Genomic DNA, 26,201 nt, shown 5'->3' with positions numbered 1-26,201 from the left:
TCCACTGTCCTCTTCATTATTCTTTGCATACTCAACATCTGCAGAAGGACGCACAGAGCACCTGTTTGCTCTGAAGGTGTGCCTGCTCTTCAGGTTTCCAGAGCATTCCCTGTTTTAGGAGCCACAGAACATAGGTGCATTTCATCTGCATGTATGTTTTTGTGATGTTAAAGCCATCTCTTGTTTTCTTGACTTTCAGGCCTTCCTGACAAAGATATGGTGGGGAGACATGTCTACAAGCACACAGATCCTGAAGTTAATCTGCGGATTCTGGTGTCCTTTCCTAATCTACACAAATTTAATAGCATTCAGGTGCAAACATAACTATTTGGGTGCAAGAGAGGGGATGAAAAGCCATAAAAAATATCCAGACTCAAAATCTCTCACCTAAGTGATAAAAACAGTAATACCGCCTCAGGGTGTCAACAGGGCCGCACCACTGGTAACCAAATCAGTTTTCTATAGGACTGATTTGTGTGTCCTGTGCTAGAATAGTGTCTATTCTAATACTTAAAAGATCAATGCCGTGATTTCACATAGATCACTTCTATTTTGCACAGCCCACAGAAAAGCCTGTTGGAATTCTGTCAGCTCCAGATTCTACACAGTAATGTGTGGAATATCTCCAGGTGTAGCACCGTCTATTTCTAGATTGGAGATGCCTGGTTCAAACCTCAGTATCTTATCTAGAAAAACAGCCATCACAAAGCAGTATTGTCAGCTACAAGCCTTGATAACCACAAGTCAAGCTTAAAAACACAGGGCCGACATGAAATCAATTTCAAATTCAATGTCTTATGAGATCTCTTTGTTAGTCTTCTGCAGGCATAGCTTTGGAGTTCGTAGTTTTCAGCTTTTTGTCACAGTGAAGATGGCTAGAATCTTAGGTTTTCTTAAAACAAACAAACAAAAAACCAACAAACAGAAAAGAAAAAAAAAGCAGCCAAGATACTCCAGCAGTCATAAGAATCCAGGAACTGAAACTTTAAGAAAACCTCCTAGTACTGTAAGAATCACATTCAAATCATCAGAATAGGCATTATGGAATGACAGGCTATTAAGACATATATGTTTCTTAACTGTTAAACTACTTAAAAAGCAAGAGGAAAACTTGTTTGGAACTGCTAACTTAAGACTTTTCTTCTGCCAGTATCACTAAAGATGACCTTCTTGTCATGGTGGCTGCCAGATTCACAAATTCAAGTAATTTAATGTGAAATTTTGGCAAAGTTTTCACGAAAAGGTTTAAATTATCATTCATAATCAAAGTAAGCCTTTCCAAATTTGTTCTGTTGAGGACATTTTTTGCCTCCTTTCCCTGGAAATGCAGGAGTTGACACCGTGTTCCCTACTGCTTCTGGCATTTCCTCACTTAAGTGCTACTAAGAGTAACCAGGAACAGAGCATTGGGGTACTGTCTTCTAGGACTGACTGAGGGGTTTAGTTCTGCTCAAATCCCAAGTAATTTGAGGAAACTGAGCATCCTGCTCCATTTTTGTGAAGCATGCCAATTATCACTTCTCTGAATCTTGTGGGTGACTTCAGCCTTCTTCTTGCAAATAAACAGAATTTACAGAGGTAAGGATTACACATTATTTGATAGCTTCTCAGTGGAGCAAGTTGAAGATAAGTACATGCTAGCAGTTCTGTATGAATGCCAATTTCATAGTAAAAAATTGCTAACCATCACCTTTCAACTAATGAGTTTGTTTCCTTACAGTGAGGAAAAACAGTCAAAGATTGAGCCAGAGCCATTCAGAGAGCTGGACAGTTTAGATACAGAGAGGACTCTGTTTTTTTCCAAGGAAGAAGATAGGTAAGTTTAAAACCATTAGTTAATATAACTTTTGTGACACCAGTCAAAGAACAGGACAATTGTTGTGGATTAGTGACCAACTAATGATGTAAGGAACAGCTGAAGGACCAAGAAAGTCATTACTCCTCAGAAAGTGCTGTGCCCTCTGATTACTGCTGTGTTGCTCTCTAAAAGGAATATAGAAAATAAACATGGATATATCACTGTTTTAAGGAGACACAACTTTACTTGTTCTGAGCAGGTAATTTCTACAGAACAAGGAATCTGCTTAATACCTGGGGAATCAGAAAGCATCTCCTGAGATTCCCTTCAGCTCATGATGGCTGATATACATTGGATTTAGAAACTAAGCCCCTATCAGATTACCGAGCTGAGCAGAAAGAAGGTTCTCAGCAAAACCTTACGTTATTTGAGCGCATCACTACGTACTTTCCTACAAAGGCAGCAACAGAAGTACTTGCAAACATCAGTACTTGACAATTTTATATTAAGTCAGCTTCCCACCATACCAGTGTTCTTCATTTATATTTTAAAAGATGGGCAGGCCTGAGGAACCCAAGGTACAACAACAAACTTATGAGTTAGAGGGACCATTACACAAATGGGTAACTGAACACAAAGATTGTCAGTTGCTCATGGCCATTCATAGATCTGTGATTCAGAACTTCTGTATCCCACCCTATACCTCTGCCACAGACTCATCGCCAAAACCTGGGAGACCACAAGGACTTCAGTCAGGATGGGAAGACTTTTGATTAGCACAATGTCATCTCAATGGCTAAATAGTGCTAAATAGGCACTTGTATTAAGCATGTGCTTTTCAATGATTTAAAGAGAACTTCAGAAATATGTGAACAACGGTAGTGAGGAAGCATCATCCACGGTATGAAGTGCTGGACCAAGTCAGAGTTATTAGGTTCTATTTTTACCTCTGGCATTTAACTGCCAGTATATTGGAGAAAATCATTAGTTCTTCTCTCTCCCTAACCTATAAAATAGGTGTAAAAGCATCTGCCTCTTGGGAGCTATTTGTAAGCAATGTCATAAAGCACTTCCATATCCCTAGTGAAGTGTGGTTTGGTCATTACATTGTGCGTTCCAATTGCTATTATCTTAGCAATTTATTTTAACAAAGAGGCTCTCTCCATCCCAGACCTATTTCAATGTCTTACAGTAAAGCTGCAATTATCTGTTTATTATATTAGCCTGTTACCATGGGAATGTATCTTATGATGTCATAAATTGAGAGGTAGTACAGAATTGGGCACATAGAAAAGACTGGCTGTGAGGAGAAACTTTTCCTTGTAACAAATGTATTTAATAATTAGCAAGAACATCAGGGGAAATTAAAAACCAATGAAGAGTCATTGTTTATTTTTTGTGAGGTAAATTGAAACCATACTCTAGTGTGCACATCCTTTGTTAGAGATCACACCTCTCCGAGTCAGAATCACAAAATTAAAGATCCAATAACATCCCTAGCTTACACAGGAGAGCAATTTACGTGGAAACAAAACCTCACACTAAGATCAGATTGCTATCAAATACAGGGAACTTGCATTTTCTGCGCATGATAATTTCCATTGGCTATAGATCACACTTAATGTTCCAAAACACAGCAAAAGCAACTGTAGACACACAGGTCAAATTTCCCTTCAGTTTCCGAAATACTTGTGTAATTCCACTATAGTCAAAGACTACCTTAATAAATAATTTACAAGGTCAACTTTTTTTGCTAAAAGGCTTCTGTATTAATTTTTCTGCAATTTACTCTAATTTAATTGTAAAGGGCAAGATGCCAGCGCTTACAGTTGTGTAAAGGACTGAAGTATTCCTTCACTAGTTCTCTCAGTCTTCAGCGAAGACAGTCAAGAAACACATGCTTAGTATGATCCAGCACTTTTGAGACTTGGTCAAAAAGAAAAATTGCTTCAAGTCACAGCAACAACAAGAACTTCTGCATGCAAACAGTGCAAGAAATTTTTAGAGCCAAAATAATTAAGAACTGACTCACAAAGTACATTGGCCATTTGCTCTTCTTTCCTATTAAGTAGGATGATGAAGAGCAATTAGCCCACTTCCCCCTCTCCTTGTGTATTTGCACAGTGTTTGTGCTACATGCAGGAACACAATGAAGTTGCAAATCAAATTAACACAACAAAACTGCAATAGCAAAAGCATGCATTTAAGTCTGATGTGACTTTGTTTTTCAAAACTTTCTTTTTGACTTGAAATATTTCTGCTATGGTAATGTGATTGCTCTGCCTTCTACAGCCTTCCTCCTTGCCACCCCCAGTGTCTGCCTGTTACTTTCTTACAAGAAGCTTTATATAAAGTAATACTGAGCCTATTCCCATGAACTAATTTTAGGAAATCGTCACCAAGCCTATATTCTTTTTGTTTTGCAGAGGAAATAGTAAATTGGAAAAGCAGAACCCTTCTGAAAACACAGCGTGGGCGACATTCATGTTTACTCGGTGGAGAAAATTCTGGAGTGCCCCTGTAACTGTATTTATGGGGAATGTTATAATGTACTTTGCTTTTCTGTTTCTATTTACATATGTCCTTTTACTGGACTTTAAGCCACCTCCACCTGAGGGTCCATCTGCTAAAGAAATTATACTTTACTTCTGGGTTTTTACCCTAGTCTTGGAAGAAATCCGGCAGGTCAGTAACATACAACATCTTAGCAGTAACACAGTAAAACTTGAAGCAATATTTTGAATAGATTTATGATCGTATAACTGTACAAGCGTGACGATTTCAAGTGTCAGGTGCAGTTTTGCACAGAAGAGCGATACAGAACTTACCTTATCCAAAACACTCCACCTCTCTCTCCCAGAGCAAGCTCTTCCTCCGCCATACAAACCTGTAGCTCCACCTCTGTTTTTCCATCCTGCTCCAGCCATAGCCAAGTCAAGTGGGCTGCTAATATTCAGGTGTCCTTCACTTTGCAAAGTTTCTCTCTGATTTCACTCCCCAGAACTAGGTCGTCCCACCACCAATAATTGAAGTTACATTCTACAGCTGGAAACACAGCAGGCAACTGTAATCCTTTTAAGAGATTCTTCCCCACTGGGGACTATTTTTAAAAAAAAAACAAATAAATGAATTCAGATTATTTGTATATTTCCTAAGATAATTCTCAACTCAAAACATTAGCAGATCTCTTTTGGGGTTGCTTTTCTAAAAAAAAAAACAAACAAAAAAACCACAACAACAAAAACCAAAACAAAAAAAACAACCAAACAAAAAAACCCCAACCCCTTCTCCATTACTCTGCCAGTTACTGGTTTTGGAATGTCCTCAGCTCAACAATCAAAATAATGTGTGAACAATGGTGCTAGTGTGTTGCCAACTGTGGGTGCATAAAGCTGTCCTCTTTAGACACAAAAAAGCAGTTATAAACATTTACTCTGGAAGAACAAGTAGGTGTTCATTATTTAGGCAATAGGCACAGTGAAAGGGATCCCAATTTTTTACAATGTATTTGAAATTATGCAGCAAGGCCATAATCAGAGAAGGACATGGAAAAATATTTGGATCAAAGAACACTTCATTATAAACCTGTAAAACATGGAAGAGTGCCAGGCTAAAACCCAGTTAAGAAACCCAGCTCTGTGCCTAGATAACCAAACGTGCACTCACTGACAATTCCAATATACAAATGCCAAATCTGTTCATGCTGTTTAGATAGCAATGTCTAGAAACTGAACTTTGACTGGAAGTTGTTGTATTGTGTAACAGTCCAAATGCTGACAAAATCTTAAATCAGGCCTCAAAAATTCTGAAGGCTAATATCACAAGAATAAAAAGACTTGAATTTTTTTCTTTTTCATCCAACTTTTGTGTTTTAAGACAGTAAACCAAGCTTATGTTTTCAAATTTTTTTCCTGTTACACTAGCAATTCATTTTTGCTCTTTGCAATGAAAGAGAAAAAGGAAATAGGTATTACATTAAAACTCACAATGAAATAATGAAACTAGAAACAGATCAATACCAATGATTATTTCTCTTTTTCAGAGTTTCTATACAGATGAAGACACAAATTTAATGAAAAAATTTAAACTGTATGTGGAGGATAACTGGAATAAATGTGATATGGTGACCATCTTCCTCTTCGTAATTGGGGTAATCTGCAGGTATATATCTGTTCCATGCGATGTGCTCAGCATCAGTAGCAAGGGCTATGTATGTCAACTGACAGGAGAGTCATGTGCACATGAGGACAGACTGTGACATTTACTTCTACAAGCTTTGAGACAAGTTTCTGCAATAAAAGCCTCTAAAATTCTGTGGAATCATAGAAGTTGCTCAAGAGACCACAGAAAGACGTATCAGTATATTCAAACTCACGTACAGAAAAGCTCTGCTTTTTTTTTTTTTTTTGACGATCACTTTTATTCAATGTATAATATCTTTCTTTTTTTTTTTTTTTAAATAAATCTCATTGAAGCCAAGACAGAGAATACAGTGTCCCTCCATCTTCTGGCTATTTCTCATCAATGTACAGACATTATATCACATTCCTTTTATAGGCTTATGCAACCACAGCCCTGAAGCACTTGCTTTTTCCTAACTAGGCTGTGCCTGGAAACTGAGTGTAATATTTGAGAAAATACTTCTCAGCAGTACTTGCTGAGATCTGATATTTCATTTCATGTGTTCTGCAGGATGCTGAATTCGACTTTTCAAGCTGGCCGTACAATACTTGCCATTGACTTTATGGTGTTTACACTTAGACTTATACATATTTTTGCAATTCATAAACAACTTGGACCAAAGATCATAATTGTGGAAAGGATGGTAAGTGTGCAGTCTCTCTCAGATAAATACTTGTGCTTTCTCAAAAATGGAGAGTAGGAAATCTTCTCTTTACAAAAGAAATCAGTGTATAATCAATCTTTTTATTTTTAAGGCTTGTCATTCTGCATATATTCCCTTATTTATCATGAATATTAGATGCAATAAGTTTGAAATAGATCCTTCCAAGCTGGTCCCAATTTACTAATCTATGTACCTTACCTAATCGTTTATCCTCAGATCTGACAAATGAAGAGTAGAGTGTCTTTGACTTACTGCTGTTCCTCCTACTTCATAAGCTGTGCGCATTCCGAGCAAAGACCTCAGACAGAGGACAGGCCATTTATAGAAGGACAGGACATTTACTAAATGACTCTGCTCTGCTTGGGGAAATAGATTATGTTGTCTGCAAAAAGTGTGAAAAAAAAAAATCTGTGAAAAAGGATAGTTGCAAGTTGCCCACAGGAGTTATTCTTACTTGTACTTTGTAGCTCCAAGTTACAATGAAAACATATATTAGTACTTTGTGAGCTTATGTTGGAAGATGTTGATAAAAGATTTTTATTTATTACCACTCTCCTGCAGGAAATGAGACAGTAGGACTGCAGTTACTCTGCTTGGGTATGCATTGATATGTTAAAGTAGTTTTTTATTTAGGCATGTTAATCCTCTAGGCCAATTAACTCATGGTAACTGATTAATAGGAGTTCATCTAATTGTAAGTGCTATTATAGAATCTACAAATACTTGATTTGTGACTCACAGCAGAGCTCAGTAAAAGCCCTACAGTCTAAACACGCCTATACATTGAGTAAACAAAACTACCAAGCTATTTGGATTTGTCTACAAATGCAATAACTGGAACTCTAACATGACATTTGCTTGGAGTAGCAAAAGGGCAAATGGCAAATAAATATTTGTTCTTGAACATTATCTAGCTTACAGCATTAGCAGCCTTTTATTGTAAGAGAACAAGTCAGATCTACAGCTCCTAACCCTTCCTTGCTGTATACCAAGTTAAACCAGGGCCTTGAACAAATATGGTGATGGGTCTACTATGTTGGCATCTAAAGTCCTATAACACACAGATAAAGAAAATGCAAATAAGAACATAAACAGCAGCCTAGACAAAGCCATAAAATGGGACCTTTCATCTTCCCCCCCATCCAAGCCAACACAATGCCTTAGCTTTGGTAGCTCAATGTTGAACCTTACATCAAATGAAAGAACAGTGGAAGTTACTTCAGCAAATGATAACTTCTCGGAAGGTTCATCAAGTGGGTTCTGGCAAGTTCATTTCCCTTACTTAAACAGAGAAGCAATCCAAGATTGCCTCTTATTGTCTTTCTCCTTTTTAACCTCACTACAGAATTGCTGAAACATGCTGAAACATGTAGCTGCTAAAATGGCAGTTCAATGCCAGAACAATGCCCGTTCACAGAGAGACTGCAGATTGGTAAAAAATATTTCCAGACTTGCCACTGCTCTCTTTTAACTATGACACTGTTACAGTCCTGCAGCATTGCTAAATTTTTAATCATCCAGAAAACAAAATAGATTGATGAAAGTCAGAGAGACATCAACTATGTCTTGCCTCGCTTAGATACCATGGTTCTTAATAGAACTCCTAGTAACATCCTGGAGGTCTGAAATGCCTATGCTTTTGGGTAACTGCACAATCCAATAATCTAATTGAAATGAATCTACAGTCCCTAATGAACTCTGTCAGATTAGATGGGAAGTGGATGAAGTGTTCCTCGTCCACCAGGGAAAAAATAGATTTTTTTTTTTTTTTTTTTTTAAGTGTTTTAGGATTCAATTACTTCTGCGTCTGTAGAGAAACACTATGTTTAAAAGCAGGAACTCCTGAAAACAATCCCTCAGATGAATTACTTAGCTTGAAAACCCAAGACAGAAGCTACCTGATCCTTGCAGCCTTCAATGTCTGCTGTATCAGTGGTTCAGTATTCATCAATGAGCACCGTTACCAGGATTCACTGCTGCAGCAGAAGTCTTGTAATTCACAGTATAGCAGTCAATGGTACTATGAGATCTCACAGAAAACCTGCATTTAAAAGGTACAATGAGATTCACTTAAAAGATAAAATGTGTTTCATTTAAAAACGTTAGATGATTGAAAAGCAAGATTTTAATTTAAAACATGCCTTTATCTAAATGAGCTATCAAAGAAAAATACTGATTACAGGTGAAGAACAATGTAACAACAGCAAGGTCAAGAGAGGAATTCTGTGCATAGAACTGTATCCTATTCTACCTTCTTTAATCTAAACAAGCTTGTAAAGAAACAGAATTATTTGAGCCATTTTCATATAGAAAGACTACCGTTCTTTGACTATGCTATTACAGTCACCTCTCCTTTTCTCCCCCCCCCCCCCCTCTTTTTTAGATGAAGGATGTTTTCTTCTTTCTGTTTTTCTTGAGTGTGTGGCTCATTGCCTATGGTGTGACAACTCAAGCTCTACTTCATCCCAATGACAGCCGAGTGGAATGGATATTCAGAAGGGTGCTTTATCGTCCCTACCTTCAGATATTTGGCCAGATTCCACTGGATGAAATAGACAGTGAGGAAATTTCTTTCACCCCTAACTTGGCCGTTTTTGAATGCACACTTCTGATTAGAGCATGGAATTCCTTCCCAGTATTGTCTTTTTTTGTTCATCTTTGTCCTGCAGGCCAAAGCTTTCACATTACTATGATATAAATAGTATACTTGCAAAGAGATAATGTGCATTGTGGAATTACATTGGAGTATAAGAGTTGGCGCTATTTAGACAAGCTGTCTGAAATATTCACACAAGGATTTGCAGTTTTAAAGGGTGGCATAGCTTCTTTCACTTCAGTCCATTTCTGTTCAGTTTAACCTAGACCAGATAACCTTGTGTAAATTGAAATAATAGCATCTCCATACATTTTGGCAGTAGTTTAACATGACAGTGTTAAAGCAGTACAGCTCTGCCCATAAGCAAACACTTACATTTTAGAATAAATATTCCTCTAGAGCATTTATTGACTCTGGAGGTAAAGCTGCCCAAATCAAATAAAGCTAGTAATTGCCTATGTGCAACATTTCAAACAAAACAACATAATCACAAGACACGGAAATACTTCACATAATAGTTCAAAGGCAACATTTCTGATAGGTAAGCAGCTAAAATACAGAATAGGTCATCTTCCAAAGAAGTCTAAAGTAATGCCACAGTATTTGGCCAGAATAACAGTGCTAAATGTCAGTGGCAATATTGAAGTAGAATTCAAACTTGAGGTCATATAGATGGAACCAAAAAACTCCCATAGACAGAAGCAAACCAGTAAGCATTCTTTCATGTTCACTCTGCTTAATAAGAAAAAGCGTATGTCTTAGAAAAGCCAAAAGAGTCTGAATGAGACGAGAGAGCAGGGGTGTGATTAATCTTACTTAACTTTAAATGCCTATGGTGTAAGCATGCCCAGCACAACCAATCACTCTTATTTCCATTAAAGTAATTGGAGAGAAACAAATATTTCTGGAATAGGAGTAATCTCATTCAGAAATAGGTCAGATGTAGCATTCCCTAGAAATGTGTGTTTCTCTCCATTGAGACTCCAAAGGGTGTCTTCACCTGGATAAATAACTGGTTAAAAGACAGAAAAAAAGAATTAATTACATGGGCAACTTCCAGAAGGGAGTAATTTGTCCTGGGGCCCTCTGGGGCTTATTCTGTCTAACATCTTTATGAAACATACAGAAAAGCAGATAGGTAATGAGGGGAACAAAATTTGCTGATGAAACTACATCACTGGGTAGTAAAGACTAAAGCTGACATATAAGAGTTGCAGAGGACCCTCATGAGTGCTACATCATCAAATGAAATTCAGTGTAGATAAATATAAGGTAATGCACTTGGTGAAAGCAGTCCCAGCTGTGGTGAGCTTTGATATAACTGCATGCTCTAAGGAATATGATCGTGGCGTTATCCATGGCAGTGGGGAAAAGAATTATTAGTGAAAAAATGGAGAACAAAAAAGTAAATATCATTATGCTACTCTATATTTGTGGATTTAATTCATACCTGGACACAGGATACAGGGCTAGACCTCTAGTCTGATGCAGTAGGATTCTTACCAATCTCGACTCCAAGCTCGAATTTACAAAGTAGTTTAAATTTAGAATAAGGAACCCCATTCCCAGCTGTTACTGAGTTTTCTCCTCTAACACGCGTACCAGCACGAGGACTGCAAAGACACAAGTATGTGGGGGAACACAACTGCTAAATACTCAAAGCGAGTTTGACTTTGGGAACTCAAAACTAGTCTAAAAAGGATACAGCCTTTTCAATACAATGCCCCTTTTCTGAATGTTACAAAAGGCCAGTTACAGCCTTGTCAATACAACCCCCCTTTGCTAAACATTACTAAAAAGCCAGCTGTGACAGCCATCTTGCCACTGAATGAGCAGCCAAGTTCTGGAGGTCTGCATTGTCCTAGGGTTGCAAACCTCCTCTTGCACATTAAAGCAATGTCTCTTCTTGTACACGACATGATTACATTTTCACAAAATTAAAAACATTGGATATTAGTTCACATAAATGATCTTTCAACTGCAAGAATTAGTTCAGTAGCTCAAGCAGCCAAAGAACTGTCCTTTTAAGGTTAAAAGAGTCTTGTATTTACGGTCCTGCTAGTAGTCAACAAGGGCAGTACAAAAATACTACCACAATATTGGGTTTAAGCTTTCAATGATTGTAAAATATTCAGAACAAAATTATGCTACTGTTTATATGCAGCCAAGATTAAATCTCATTTTAGTAATCAATATCATCATTGTCCTTGATTTGTATCTTAACAGTAAAGGTACTAAATATACACATCCATCCATGTCACTAGCTCTTAAAAAAGACATGTTTAGAGATATTAATTCCGTTTTTATTTGCATTGAAATACCTATGAAATATATTACTTCAAACCTCAAGAACAATTTATAATTCTTGCCATTCTTTGTTGAAAGTCAGAGATTTTGCTCACCAAAATACAAACCTTTTGTCTCCACTCCAAGAAATACATGTGGCAGTAGGATTTGTCAAAACTATTCTTTTATTTCTCTATCTTCCTTTGCAGCATCACGAATGTATCCCAGGAACTGTACATTTAATCCACTGCAGATTATGCAGGAGAACTTGCCATCATGCCCTAATAGCTATGCCAACTGGCTCATCATACTTCTGTTGGTCATCTTCCTACTAGTCACAAATGTTCTCCTTATGAATCTTCTGATTGCTATGTTCAGGTAAGAGCGATTTCAGCAAGTATCAAGACAGAGGCTGCAAAGGTTTAACTGCACACCCACATTTACTACATTGCTGTTAGCTGTTCATTTTGGAATGCACTAGTGATAATAGTAATGAATATTATTTGGGGATTGATAGGTAGACTTTTGTGATCATATAGTTCTTAAGTTATCATCATCCTTACTCCAGTCACATTAAAGACAAGAAGAAAAGAAGCCTCTTTTACTGCTAAAAATTCAATTAAACATGCATAGAAGGGTCTGGATCCCTGGCTGTGCTGCAGCCCAAGTCTGCAGGTGCAAAGCAGCTGTAAACTTGGCAGACTTAACAGTGGATAATTTGCACATAGGGGAAATGCTTGTCATCATGGCTAATAATGATTCATTTGGTTGAAGAACTGATGTGGCATGTTTGCTGATCTTGCCTGAGTGAAGTGGAATTACCTTTCTTTTAAAAAAAAAGAATGTATTTTTTAACATTTGAAGACTGCAACTGCAATTATTTTAATATCTAATAATTTGCACAAAATTTAGATTAAATTAACACTACTTGCTCAGCTTGCTGTTCCTTTTTTAAAGTAAAGGTGGGACTAAATTTTGTAATAATAAGCTTTAGCTTGTTGCACTAAAAACAGTTATATACTTTTTTTCCCCCACTTACAGTTACACTTTTCAAGTTGTTCAGGGCAATGCAGACATCTTCTGGAAAATTCAGCGCTACAACCTGATAGTTGAATATCATGGCCGGCCTGCCTTAGCACCACCATTTATCATTATTAACCACATAATTCTGGTTCTCAGAAGAATCTTCAACAAAACAGAACATAAAAAAGAACATCTGGGTGAGTCGTTAACAAACACCTAGCAACTGGAGACCCTGACACTCTCCTACAACATGCTGCATAGCCAAAACAGAAGAGCACTTAAGATATCCTTAAGCCAAGAGTCACAATTTATTTTTAACAAAGAGTGCCAGGGGAGTACAAATGAATAATTAAGGCTTATAATGTACCTCTACTATAAACAGTTTCCCACAATGCATTTCTTTATGCACCATAGTTATTACAACAAAGGTGTTGACATAAAACTGGTTAAAGGGATTTGGTTTCTGAAGATATAACAATGGATAGGTTTAACGAATAGTTATTTCATTTGGTCCTGAATTTTAGTAAATATTAAGTACAGACAAACCTAAAAACTTATACCAAGTCTAAAAATCTACTAGGATTAGTGGAATTTCCCAATACAGAGACATGGAGAGAGACCAAGCACGCTTAGAGAAACGGTGGGCCCTTAAAAGTTATAATTAAAAAGGCAGATGAAGTTCAGCTAATTACAGAAGGCGTTTGGGGGCTTTCTATAGTGATGGCAAACTTGGCCCATCTAGTTTAATAGTGTCTGATACTAAGCCTATTTACTCCTCATGGGCAGAGTGATAATGGGCTTTGGAGCAGAACTGTTGTCAGACTGGACCAATTCAGAGCCCTATGACTAGCCTCCCTTTCAGGGACACTCCTTCTGGCTTTCAAACCATGCTGCTGAAGATCCTTCAAACAAAAAAATTTCTCCCCCCCTCCCCCCAAGAAAGCATGTACCTGACTGCTCATGTTATAGATTCAGTAGTGTTTGGAGCACGCAGCAAGTGTGCCCTTACCAATCTTTAGGAAGACACAAAACTAGTATGGTACCTTCAAAATATGTCTGTGAAATTGAGGTCTGTTGTTGGCTGGGACACTAGACAACAACAGGCTTTATACTTCAAGGTGGAAGGATTTATTCACAGTTTGTCCTTCCTATTTATAATTGTTCTAATAAAAAAGCTTAGATGACAAAGTGCACCTAAACATAAAGATCTGCTCATTAAATACTTTGAGGCTAAAATATGTCAGAAGTCCAGTAAGGTTGTAAATGAGTTTAAATGGAACCACAGAAATTGGTCCATGCTGTTCTTTAGAAAACTCAGGAGTCACATCCAACTGCAAAAAGGTCTATTGCCTTCCATCACAAGAAAAAAAAAAAAGTAGAAAATACTTATTTTACACTGCATTTTCATAACATGACACTGCTGCAATGGCAAAGGACCTGCAATGGCAAGACTTCATTTTTCTTTAGCACAGCAGCCTTCCATTACTAGTATAAGAGAAAAGGGAGTAAAATATAATTCTTAAATTTTCTTTCCTACAGAAAGAGATCTTCCAGTTGGCCTAGATCAAAAAATCATAACATGGGAGCTGGTGCAAAAAGAAAATTATCTTGTAAAGGTTGAACAAGAAAGGAAAGAAAGCAATGAAGAAAGGCTGAAGACCACATCTAATAAGTATGTTATTCTGACCCACAATAAGTGTACCTTGCAAGTCTCCAGCTTTGAATGAGATAAATATTCAGGTGCTTGTAAAGTTTATAGAGAGTCCAACTAGAATGCAGTTAGGAAATATGCAGTCCATGAAAAAATATGAGAAGCCAGCATTGGTACAATATTAGAATGGTTTTTGGCACTCTTGAAGTATGTACAAGTACAGACATGTAAGCTCCAGCCAAATCTGCAGTCAAGCTCAATGAAAATCATATTGATGAAGAAATGGTGGAAGAATAGTTCCTTTGCTATACTGCAGTGCATATACTTCCATCCTCTGTAGGAATACAGTATTGACTTTTGAATGAGACTTTTGAATGGAAGTTTAAGATATCTTGAATTACCCCCAGCCCACACATGAAGAATAAGAACTATTTACAGCTTTATGGCATGAGACTACAGTTTTCCACAAGAAATTAATTATATTGGCTCTAAAATTGTATTTAATTAACTGACTTTCCATTTAAATACTTCTCTAAAATATCTCCCCACTAGGAATATAACTTAAATTGGTATAGTATTCTAAAGAGAAAGTCCTAAATTATTATTCAGATGTTTACTCCTTTAAGTGAGACACAAAGTGAAGGATGCAGAAAGCATGTGGACGATACAGTGATTTGGAGGCACTATGTGGAAGTTGTCTATACAGCCCCTGTGGACTGCATGGAAGAAGGGATTTGACTGTCAAGCCAGCTTCCAAAAATGAAACCTCCTATAAATTTTAAGTGGCTCATCTCCCCTGAGTTGATGGAAAATATTGTGGCCTCAGTTCTCACAGCAGGATCAGTTTACATTTGGTACAGGTGAGACCTAAGTGGCTGGAGAGACAGAGCTGGACCTAAGGCTCCTTTCTGCTGTCCTTGATTTCCACAGCAGCTGGGGCTAAGTGACCCTCACCAGAAGCTGAAGGGGTGCTGTAATCTGTGTGAGTTTATGAGTCTCTGGGCAACAGGTCCATGAGTGTTCCAGAAATGCTGCTCTGTTCAATAAATACTTGCAGGAACACCTCAAAAGGACAAAACTTTTAGGGGGCTCTGGGATGTCTCAGCAGCACAGAACTGCCAGCGAGGGGCCATGGCTCTAGTAAGTTACATGGGTTTTGTGTTTTAGGATTTCTTCTGAGGCCTTTCCTTTTTGCTCAGCACATCTGCTTTGTTTCCACAGGGTGGATAATTTGTCTAAATATTTTAGTGGATTGAAAGAACAAGAAAAGCGGTTTAAAGTTATGGAAGCCCAGGTAAGCAATAGTTTTATAGGCATTTATATCAGCTTTAGGATTTCACCATGTTTGTCTCATTTAATGGTGGTTTGGCAGACCCTATTTAGGGATAAAGGGAAGGAGAAATGCATCTGTATTATGGTTTCACTTTCATAATTGCTTTCTCTCTGGTGATATACATATGTAAACAAACATTTCTGACCTCTAGTAGAAAGGAGAAAGGGAAATACAGCATTTCTTGCTCTCTTTGCTAGTCTGCTTGAGAAGTGTTTCCTTCCTTAAGGATGCTTCTGGAAGCAAACACTTAAACTTCCCTCCTCCGTTCTCTTCCTCCTCCGAACCTTTTCTTTCTTTAAAACTGCCAGCTTTGAAAATACCTGTATTCTGTCTGATCTGACCTAGACTAATCTTCTTGGACATCAGTTTTTCTAATTTTCTTAGACACCAGGTACCAGCATCTCAAAGGGAAGTGTCTAACACACAAATGTGAAACACAAATAATAGAAGGAAACCCTATCTTAAGCTTTTAATGACAAACCCTTGAAATATAAAAAAAATTTTTTAACCAGTCTGAAAATGCTCAGCATTACCATGTGCTACGTAGCACAACTGTTATTGTTTTCTTTGTCCCTAGAACTCTCCAGTGTAATTTTGGCCTCACTGAAAGTTCCTTATCTTAATACTCCCATTGCAGTTTCCCTCCCCCTTCTTATCCATTTTATGGCTTCCTGGAAAAAGTCATGCTATTCAATGAACAATGTTGACACGAAATACAGGTCCAACAGGAACACACAAGAAATGCTCTAGTAAGTTTGTGCCAACTTGAGATAATGCAATATACTCACAAAAAAGGGAAGGCATTTAATACAAATCTTCACCCAAGACAGTTCAACCATTTCTTTAAAATAAAATAAAATGTGGAATCTCTGATGCTGCTTCAGTCTGCTGCCTAGATTATTGTTCTTGTAAATTTAAGAATCGATAAAGTACTACAAAAATTAGCTGACATAGAAATCACTACCTATTTTGTAGATTTGCTACTGTACAGCTGTTATCTCCTCAATGGCAGAGGTTTTAACCAAAACCAACCTCTTGTGCAACCAACCAGCTCCAAACTATACATGTAAGTATTGAAAACAATCATGGAAAAGCTAATTAATACAGCTGAACAATTTAGTTAAAAAATGCAAGAAAAAAAAAGATTGGAAAAGAACCTCATAAGGAGGTACCTAGACATTAATGGTAATATAAACAAGTAACAGAATATTCATACCTCAGAATGAAAAAATTACTTTTTGCAAAATCTATTTAAAAGCTTTGGTGAAATGACTGTCGCTTAGTGCGAGTTAGAATGATCTCACCCAACTTTAAGCATGTAAATAAGTATCTATTTGCCACAGGGTTTCTTGAGAGGATTGTCTTGGGAGTTTCTTGAGTCAATGAGATAGTACTACCAAAGTATTACCAAAACATTTAATATGGATAACAATAATGATTAAAAATACAAATTGAGCAAGCGCCCTACTTTGTTTTAATCATGCACAGCTTGTTTGCCTTCAGAGCTGCAACTATTTCTGTCAGTTAAGAATCTTGTCCTGTGTTCCAGGGCTCCACTGTTTGGAGTTCAAAACATCAGAGACAGAAACAGACTATTTCTCAGCCACCGCAGGATATCCAACACAATAAAGATTTTGGATATTCTTCTTAATGATCTATTTCAATATCTACCTACCACTATCTGTAACACAAAAAGCCCTCCAAAAACCATAAACTGAACATATATATACTACATGGGAAAAAAAAGCAGCTGGAAACTCAGCAGTCATGACATGACTAGACCTCGAGTCAGTCAGACTCAAACTAACCTCAGACTTGACTTAATTCTGCTAGAAGCTTGTAAAACACATATGTAAATTGCTTCATTATCAACATTCCAGTAAAAAAAACCCATCCTGTAGCATGTTCACCAGACATTGTAATACTGTAACTGCATAAAAGTCAGAAACTTAAATAGCCACAAAATAAAGAAGAAACCTGTTTCTGTCATTTACGGAGCAAATGCAAAGTAATAGAATCTACAATATCTTTTTGTTGTGGATTAGTTTCAACATTTTAAAGTTCCTTAAGCAATTACTATTATGGGCCCCTTGTCCTAAGGCTTTTAAACAAGCACATGGCTTTTGCAATCCTATTAGGTGTGAAGAATGCCAACACAGAGGTGCCTTCGCCAGGAAGAAGGGAAAGAGAAGAGCGTGCAATTCAGTCTGAGACTGACATCACATACGTCGATAATTAAATTTTATTCTCATTTCTTCAGATTAAACCTTTTGTCCTACTGAACTACTATAGAATTAAAATCCTAATCTCATCAAGGCCTAAGGCCCAGCTCTCAAATCCTTTATGCTGAGCACTGTCAATGTTTGACACTACTGACAATTTCTTGGTCTTCCTCCTTCAATTTCTTGGGCTTTCTTCCCTGCTGCTCCTGTATCACTTGGAAACTCCATTCCACAGATCACACTGAAAACTTTCTCTTCCAGGACGACTCTACCACCTTATTTTCTAAATACGATCTGCCTTCTGTTCTCCAAATACACACCCTCAATCCATTGTCATCATCACTCATTTTCACATTTTTCTGTTCAAGGGAGTCTGCCTTTGGAAGGGTGATCATTTACGCACTAAAAAACAAGCCACATCCTTGGCCAAGAAAGCAAGCTCGTATTTCTGAGTTGCTTAGAAAGGAAATCAAGAAATAGTTTCCACAGGAAAGGGCCTGGGATACTGAACTATTAAAATCCATACAGTTCCTGGAGTTCTTACAACCCTCAAATGATCTCACTCACCATCTTCTCTTCCCACGCTGGCTTCTGTGAGGTATTCCTTTGCTGGTATTCCTTAGAGGGCTCCTCGCTCATCCCAGAAACTGGAATCTCATCATGCAGTCCTCAAGAATGCGGTGGCTTGCAGTCACTTTCCAAACACAAAGCAGGTGACCCTCCCGCAGTCAGACCCCCAGCCTCTGCTGCTTGCTTTTTTGTTTCAATGCCAGATCATAGCTGCTGTCAGCTTGCTGCTGTTACCATACCACATGGAACACTGCATCTACACTTAAGCAGTTTTCTGATTTCATTTTAGTTTTCTCTCTCAAAGGTCAGGAAAAAAAAAATAAAATCATTTGGAGACTTTAAAGCAAGAATGTGTAGCAAGAATCTCCCTACAGACCAGGAATTTACATTGTTTGTCATTTTTATCATTACTTAAACTGGCATGTACATTTTTAGCATACAAAAGCCAGCTGGCTTTATTAGAATTTTGTGTGAAAAGACACACCAATAAAATGGATATTACTACTGTCCTCTAAAGGGAAATTTCTTTGGAATAATATAAACAGCATCAGAAGGGGGAAGTATTGGGTTGTTGTCTTTCTTACACCGATAAGCTTCAACTGAACTTAATTTCTTCATGCATACAGCACTGCTTCTATGCAACATAAACATAGGTTGTGCAAAAGCTTTCTCTGTTGCCAGAGGTGGAAAAAAAAAATCTCATCTGATAAAAATACCTTTCCGGCACAAGTCTTTTATTAATAGATACAAATCTTGTTATGATGTCTTCATAAAATAGGCATTTGTCCAGTTTATTCAGCTATGCCCCAGACCTCAGTGACCCCATTAACAGTGATGGAATTTTGGAACTGTCCTACCTGTTCTTCACCCTAGGCAAGCAGGAGTTATAAAACCAGTTAAGTTTGTACTGAGCTACACTTTCTGTTAGGAAATAATGCGTATCTTACAACCAGCACACCCTCCTCTTGCAAGCAGCTTCCATTCTGAAATGGCTACTGCTTTAATTGTGATCAGCACATTAATTATCCACTGGAAACCAAAAATCTATCTTTCTGGAATTGTTGTCATGTCCCACTCATGTGCACTAGAACAACTGATGTATTTAGCAATGACTCATTAATTAACGTGCATCAAACTGTATACTCATGAGAAAATACATTCTGCTTTTAAAATTAAAAGGTGAATTTCAAAGATGGAGCAATATTACTCATTTTACATTGTTTTCTGCTTCTGCTGCCAAATGATGCCATCTGTTCAAACACAAAGACCCAAATGATTTGGGCCTACCAGTCAATTATTTGTAAGATGTTGACACCTCCCCAGAGGAAGTAACCTCCTCAAATATCCTTCAGAGTTTGAGCAAGCACAGTCTAGCAAGAAAGATCACAAATCCTGAAAAAGTAATCTTTCACTACACGGTTATAAATACTAACATTGGGGCTCATTAATTTAGAATACTGGCAAAAAAATGTCAGTCCAAACTGACCTGAACTAATTTGAGTTTCAAATCATATAACCTTTCAAAGAATTTAATCTTTCAACCTTATTTATAAAATTCATTGACATTCTGTGTGAAAAACTACTATATTTGACATTCATTACAATGTGATTCATTGTATGAGGCGATTCATCCTATGAGGTGATTCTCTATATATTGTAAAATGATTGAAAATGTTAAATATGTGAATTTTAGAATCTAAAATATAAGACTTGAGGGAGAAGTTACAAGATGGTAAGCGTAGAGTAACATTCTAGATGTTCAAGACAATTCTCAAATCAAATAAACAGTATTTGTTAAAACTCCTATAGCTGCATTAATCAGCATCGTTCAAAGAGATTAAGAAATCAAGCTACAATTGAAAGTTTATTGAATCCCAAAGAACAAAAAAGTATCCAGTTCTGGTATAAATACCTCATTCCCACCAAATCCACACAGAGAATCCATGTGGAAGCAGTGCCACTTGGAAAGGACGTACAAACGTGCAGGCCAAGAATCATCACATCATATCCTACCAGTAAGAGGAAAAGTTGCTGCCCAATTTAACAACCAAAGCAAATTCTGACCTACACTCAATGTGGTGAGACTTTGCTAAAGCCACCCTGAGCACGTCTTCACCAGGATGTATCCAGAGTTGTACCTCTCCACAGGAAACACTACGTTTTTTAAAATCGTGTACCATGTAACACTAAATAAGGTAAATATTAAGCCAACTTTAAAAAAAGTTGGCCCCCCACCTGGGCCCTCCAAATTCATGATTGGCCACCATTGTGCTTTCACTCTCAATGGCAATGAGAAAAGGATGTATTAAAAAACCCAAAAGTGTTAAAAAAAAAAAAAGTTTTTCTCCCTCGGACAGGGCCAGGAGAAATCACATCTAGTGGAAGACTTGGTTTTATTTTCATTGTTTAAAAATCTCTATACAATGAGCTCAGCATCATTGTTCCAGGATTCTACAGGATTTGGGAACAGCTCTAACCTGGGGGTTAGCAGGAAGCCTTACAGCCTTTTAGCTAACACATCTTCTTCTTTGGCTACTTCAGCTCTAGAGCAAGACCCAGAGAGCTGCTCAAGCAAACAAAGCATATCTTATTGCCTCCTGCTAGGGTGCAACTTTTCACGAACAAAAGTCTGCAGAGTATTTTAAGTAGCTTAATTTCTAACAATATATAATGTTCTTGGTGGCTATGATGCAAACCATTAGACAAAAAGGTATTATATGGTTTCCAGACCAGAAAAAAAAAAGTCAGAGAAAAAACCAAACACACCCAAAGGCAATACAAGTCCTTGGATGTCTCCAATGTCCTCCATCCTTCAGGACTCTTCCTCCTCCCCTTCATCGTCTACTTTAGGCCGGAAATTTTTCCTATTCTTCTTCTTACTGCAATGGAATCCAACTGTTTCAGCTGACGGCTCTTCACCTGCACCACTAAACCTTGCACTAAGCTTACCCTCTGTGTTCAGGTCCCCCACCATCATGCACTCCTCCTCCTCTGTTGCCTTTCCACTTCCACTGTCTAAATGCCCCAGCTCTACCTTATCTTCCTCCCTCAAGTCATCAGTCTTCTTAAGAGATTTTCCTTTCAGATCCATTTTCATATGTTTCTTACCATCCTCCCCTGCTGACGTTTTCTTTTTCAGTCCATCAACACCCCTTTTTGCTGGTTTGGTGAAGACAATCCTCCCAGCTCCACAGCTAGAAGGGTCCTGGTTGAAGTATGGGGTATAGCTATCTTGGATAGCTGAGCTTTGTTCCTCCCCTCTTTTCTTCAAACCCTCTAGAAATTCCATGGCCACTGCCCTGTTAGTCTTGTCACTAGCCTCTGAAACTCCATCTAGGCTGTATTTGGTCCAGCGCTCTGGGTGTGCCACATAGTCAGGCACTGCAGGAGAGGCTTTGGGAGCCTGCACTGGTTTGGCTTGCTTTCCCAGGCTTTCTGGAACCATGTTACCTGAAACTGTGGTTGGAGGCAATGGACGCTTAAACCTCCCATCAACAACATTATCTTCAGGCATCAAGGGCACAGACGACTTGGCTGCTTCTTCCAGGCAATCAAAAATGCTCTGGCTACGGAGAGAGAATGTAGAACTCATGCCCCTCAGATGGAATGGCTGGACAGGAGATCTACGACTGCTGTTTGAAGAGTCGGGGGTCTCCCTGGATCTGTAATCCCCATCATCTGCAGATGGCTCCTCAGGAGATATTGTATCAACTTCTGCTTCATCCGCTAACCCCAAATCATCGGAATCAGAATCGCTGAGTGACACTGTGTCTGAGGGCAGAGCTCCTTCGTAGTCTGTGGCACCATCAGCCACTATTCCCAGAAAGGGTTCACCTGCATCCTGATCCCCCATCTTCGAGCTGTCACTCCACTGGGGTCTTTGACGTAGGCCCAGGAACAGCTGCAAATACAGTTTTCCAAATGCCCACCAAGTTCAGTGCCTAGAATACAAAGGAGCATAAAAATTCAACCGTGAAATGAGAACCAAATATGAGACTATCATTCTGTGCTGTGCAAAATAATTACTACTGCAATATAACAGGCAGCTATACTTCAGGGATTGCTAAGCAATTTTGCTTGAAATAAAAACATTACTTAAGGAATGAATGCACATTAAAATTAAAGACACAAGACTCAATACAAGAATATGAAATAATTAAAAATAGTGTTGCACACCAAATTTCATTAAAGGTTACAGCAGGTCCAATTACTAAAAGATGAGCATAAATTTTTTGAGCAAATGTGTCTTACACATCTTCCAAGAGACAGCAGTGACCTCTCCAAATTACACCCTGCCTTTATCATACTGTATAAATCCGCAAAACCACATTCTAATCTCTCACACTTTCTTTTGGCCATTACGATCCTTTACTGCATTAGCCACTCTACCTCCCATCCCAATAATCACCACATTCTGGCTATTATAAAGGACAGTGTCCCTGTTCGAGGTCAGTGGCAGAGAAGCCACAAAAGTACCAGGGCTACAGTTTCAGGATTGCTTTAAAGTGACATGAAGTACAAGCTCCACTCCTTCCTTGCGTTTAAACTCTTATGTCATTATTAGATTCCTGGAATCAGAAAACAAGCCAGCTCAAGAAACCAATCCAACTGGATTAAGAAAACTAATTGCACATGCCATGCTTGAGCATGGAAACAAGGGGAGGGTGCAATCAAGAGTCTGCAAGAGCTGGCCCTTCAATCAGTAAAAAGACAGTGTGATTTGAAGCCTGACTTCCAGCAACGGCTGGAACACCTGATTCACTCTGCCACCTGCTTGAAGGGAACCCTGCAGAACCGAGGTGGTTGATGATCACACTACCACTTGCCGGGCAATCAGAAACAAGAGTTGGCAAACACATACCTCTGTTCAGCTAACAAAAATGTGAATTATAGAGACAGTTCTAATATATTATTAGAATAAGCTCAACTACCTAATTTTAGGTCCTTCTGAAACGATGCAGTAAACAGACATGGAAAGTCTGTTAGTCACTCACTTTCTCTTGAGACTGAGTCAGCTTCCCCTCCTGAGGGTCAGTTAAAGCCACCAAAGATCTCAGCACTTCCACCCTAGAAAACAAACATTTCCATCAAGATACTGGAAATGTAGTTTTAAAAATAATTCCTTCCCCCTGAATCATCCAAGGCTGCAGAACCGAGTTCTAAATCTGACACAAACTCATGGTGGTATAAAAGTCTGCCGATATTCCTGGATTTTTGGCAAAAGAACACCGCACAGCCTAATAAGGCAGGCACCACTATATTTACTCAGCCTCCACATTCACATTGCCAATCTTGCTCTGTAGAAGAGAAGAGAGGTTTTAAACAAAAAACCCCCCCAACTGTAATTTGCATGTGCAGTAAACCATTACTAAATGAACAGTATTAAATGCAGCTAAGAAAATATAAAAATAATAGTTATGCATTGCAAGTACTAAGTGCTGCTAAGTACTAAGACCATGGATACCAGAGAGTTCTGTTTTCAAAGAAAGGTCATATTCACAGTTAGGGCCAGATCTTCACAAGGCATTAAAACATTGAGAAACTTCTGAAGAATTCAACAGACTGACTGCTGTGTTCCATGTGAAGTCTGGCTGTCTTTGACAAAAAGGATCCGATGACTGCTTTGGAAAACACTGCCCTTGGTGTAACCCATAAACGTGAAACAATAATCTGAAAATTATACACTCTTCTGCATAGTTTTATAACACACAAAAAGTAACAACCACAGCCCAAGAGAGACATTGAAGCGTGCCACTGACTAAAAGAGCTGTTTTCAGATGGCAGTAGAAGTATTCATCACAGGCTGTGAATCAGGGTACCTCTTGTCTGAGGGAAGCTACACAGAAAGGAAGAATTTTGCTCCTAAGGCAATGTTTCAGCCTTAACAACATAAGCAGCCAAACATACTGACCCTTACAGCACACCAGACTCACAGGTTTGTTACGGTGACGTGACCACAGCACAACTTGGATAGGATGGTGTCTCTCTGGGTGCGAAAGCCCCCATTGGACTCTTCCATCCTGGTCTTACTCACACGGGCCCTGTGCGTCTTTGTGCAGCCTGTGAGGAAAACAGAGACCCCAGTCACCCCAAACCACGGCCACGAGCGTGCTCCCACGGCAGAGACACCACCGCAGCAAAGCCTGCCGGCAACCCCGCGCCACCAGCAGCGCGGTCCTTCGGGACGCCGCTCGCTCAGGCCGCCGCACCGAGGGAGCGGGCAGCAGCGCCCGGGCCCCGGCTCACGCCTCCGGTGGGCACGGCACCCCGCCGCGGGCAGGGCGAAACGACAGAGCCCACGGCCTCGCCCGACGCCGCGGGTGGATCCCACGGCCTCAGCCGTCCCGCCCGCCCGCCCAGGGCCCAGCTGCCTTCCCCGCGCCGGGATCCTGCCGGATACGAACACCGCCCGCCCCCGCTCTAGCCCCCACGCCTTTCTCCTCACGACAGAGGGGCGCCTGGAGCCCGCCGCCTCCCGCTCCCGCTCAGCGCCGCGCACGGAGGCCGCCAGCCCACCCACCGCCACCTCCGGGCACACACCGCGAACCGGCGGAGAAGGGGCGGGGGACGGGCCGCAGGCCCCGGCACAACACGGGCCCAACGCCTCCCCACAGCGGCCGCCCGCCTTCCCCGCCTCTCTCCCGCCCACCGCCGGCGGCCCCCGCGCGGGGCGCGCTGGGACGCTGAGTCCCTACCGGCCGCCGCGGGGCAGCAACGCGCGGCGACGAGACTACAGCTCCCAGCAGGCCAAGCGGCGCGGAAGGGGCGGGAAGCGGGAGGCCTCGGCCCCTCCCCTCCCCGCCTCTCTCCTTTGCGTCCTGGGAGTTGTAGTCGCCCGCCTTTCCCCCGGCGGGGGACATTTTGCGAGCCGGGGCGTGGGGAAAATATCACGGGCCTGCCGCAAAACGGGGCCGAGCGCTCCCCTCTGCCGCCGCGGCGACGGAGGGACCACAGCTCCCAGGGTGCGCCGCGCCGGCAGCGCGCCCGCCATTTTGCCGCCTGTGAGGAGAGGGGTTGGTGCTGGCGCTGCCGCCTGCGCAGGGCGGAGCGTGGGGTTCACCCGGGCGCCCCGGTGAGCCTGTGGCGCTCGGCGCTGCGGCACGACAGCCACCCCTCGGGCTGCCCGCGCCCTGAGGGGGCCGGCGAGGCAGGGGCGGCACCGCCGCCTCCCTAAACAGTCTGGAACAAAAACATGTCAAGCAGAGCTTTTTTCTCCTCAGAAAAGCGGGGTTTGGCCACAATGAAAACTTCAGAGGAAGTGTCTGGGGGTTTGTTCTGTTCTTTTTTTTTTTTTTTTTAATTGTTACGTATTTATTTTCTAACAAGAAAACCCTTAGTCACTTGGGGTGTAAAACAGCTATCCATCAAAAAAAAGTTTCCATTTTCTGTCCCAGAAGAATGTTTCTTTGTGCGTGCATCAAGGAGTGGAATTCTGTCTGAAAATATTTTATTGGTGTTGGCTAAAGATGCCTGATTCCCCCCCCCTTTCAGCAAAAAGTTTAAATTTTCAGTGGAAATATGCTTCCCAAGTGGCTTCAATATTTAGCTTGTTTACTCCTAAGGAAAAAAGAAAAGGCAAGGTTTGCTCTGCCAGCATGTGGCCCAGCAGTTTGCAGGGCTCGCCTCCACCCTTCCCCTGACTCAGTCTCACTGCCTTGCCTGGCCTTGGGGCTTCATCATTAAATTAGATTAATGCCTGCAAAGGCCCTGAGCCTCTAAAGGTTGCACGTTTACCTCTTCAGATCACGCCGCTCTGAGGGATTTGCTATAGGCCTTGAGTTTAAGGAAAGCTCGTCTATGCCATCATTTGGCAGCAAAAGAAGAAATTACCACGTAGCCCCACTTTGTCTGATTTTTAGTGGCACTTTACTTTCCC

At 40.0% G+C, this 26,201-nt stretch overlaps 3 protein-coding genes across 8 annotated transcripts in view; 1 reads left to right on the top strand and 2 right to left on the bottom strand.

Moving 5' to 3' along the window:
- Positions 1-5,290, bottom strand: part of KCNQ1 (potassium voltage-gated channel subfamily Q member 1) — a 422,193-nt gene extending 416,903 nt beyond the window's left edge. The window contains exons 1-2 of the mRNA XM_069803651.1: positions 4,627-5,290; positions 1,894-1,983 (exon numbers count right to left, since the gene is read on the bottom strand). Of these exons, the coding sequence (XP_069659752.1) occupies positions 1,894-1,983; positions 4,627-4,679 (143 nt within the window). The 5' untranslated portion in view covers positions 4,680-5,290. The remainder of the gene's footprint in view (positions 1-1,893; positions 1,984-4,626) is intronic.
- The window catches only part of TRPM5 (transient receptor potential cation channel subfamily M member 5), a 39,275-nt gene extending 21,161 nt beyond the window's left edge, over positions 1-18,114 (top strand). The window contains exons 13-24 of the mRNA XM_009927991.2: positions 200-312; positions 1,721-1,816; positions 4,225-4,483; positions 5,841-5,959; positions 6,491-6,623; positions 9,028-9,202; positions 11,736-11,904; positions 12,568-12,746; positions 14,089-14,221; positions 15,422-15,494; positions 16,509-16,599; positions 17,672-18,114. Of these exons, the coding sequence (XP_009926293.2) occupies positions 200-312; positions 1,721-1,816; positions 4,225-4,483; positions 5,841-5,959; positions 6,491-6,623; positions 9,028-9,202; positions 11,736-11,904; positions 12,568-12,746; positions 14,089-14,221; positions 15,422-15,494; positions 16,509-16,599; positions 17,672-17,772 (1,641 nt within the window). The 3' untranslated portion in view covers positions 17,773-18,114. The remainder of the gene's footprint in view (positions 1-199; positions 313-1,720; positions 1,817-4,224; positions 4,484-5,840; positions 5,960-6,490; positions 6,624-9,027; positions 9,203-11,735; positions 11,905-12,567; positions 12,747-14,088; positions 14,222-15,421; positions 15,495-16,508; positions 16,600-17,671) is intronic.
- Positions 18,115-20,170: 2,056 nt separating this feature from the next.
- Positions 20,171-24,990, bottom strand: TSSC4 (tumor suppressing subtransferable candidate 4). Of its 6 annotated transcripts, none has more exons than XM_069803655.1 (4): positions 24,866-24,989; positions 24,237-24,385; positions 23,320-23,392; positions 20,171-22,266 (listed from the first exon to the last, which is right to left on the bottom strand). In XM_069803655.1, exon 4 carries the CDS (start codon positions 22,176-22,178, stop codon positions 21,138-21,140), a length of 1,041 nt encoding a protein of 346 aa, XP_069659756.1. In that variant the 5' UTR covers positions 22,179-22,266; positions 23,320-23,392; positions 24,237-24,385; positions 24,866-24,989; the 3' UTR covers positions 20,171-21,137. The 6 variants fall into 6 exon arrangements, with proteins under 6 accessions (XP_069659756.1, XP_069659754.1, XP_069659755.1 ...); XM_069803653.1 differs by having other exon boundaries at positions 24,259-24,385; XM_069803654.1 differs by having other exon boundaries at positions 24,259-24,385; positions 24,846-24,974.
- Positions 24,991-26,201: the final 1,211 nt, after the last annotated feature.

This window comes from Haliaeetus albicilla, chromosome 16 (assembly GCF_947461875.1).
Source record: "Haliaeetus albicilla chromosome 16, bHalAlb1.1, whole genome shotgun sequence".
In the NCBI taxonomy this organism is placed as follows: Eukaryota; Metazoa; Chordata; class Aves; order Accipitriformes; family Accipitridae; genus Haliaeetus; species Haliaeetus albicilla.
The sequence above is the reverse complement of the archived record's forward strand: the minus strand, read 5'-3'. Positions and strand labels throughout refer to the sequence as shown.

Bases quoted from the DNA above. Each gene is read 5' to 3' on its own strand.
- TSSC4 (XM_069803658.1), bottom strand. From the start codon at position 22,178: ATGGGGGATCAGGATGCAGGTGAACCCTTTCTGGGAATAGTGGCTGAT.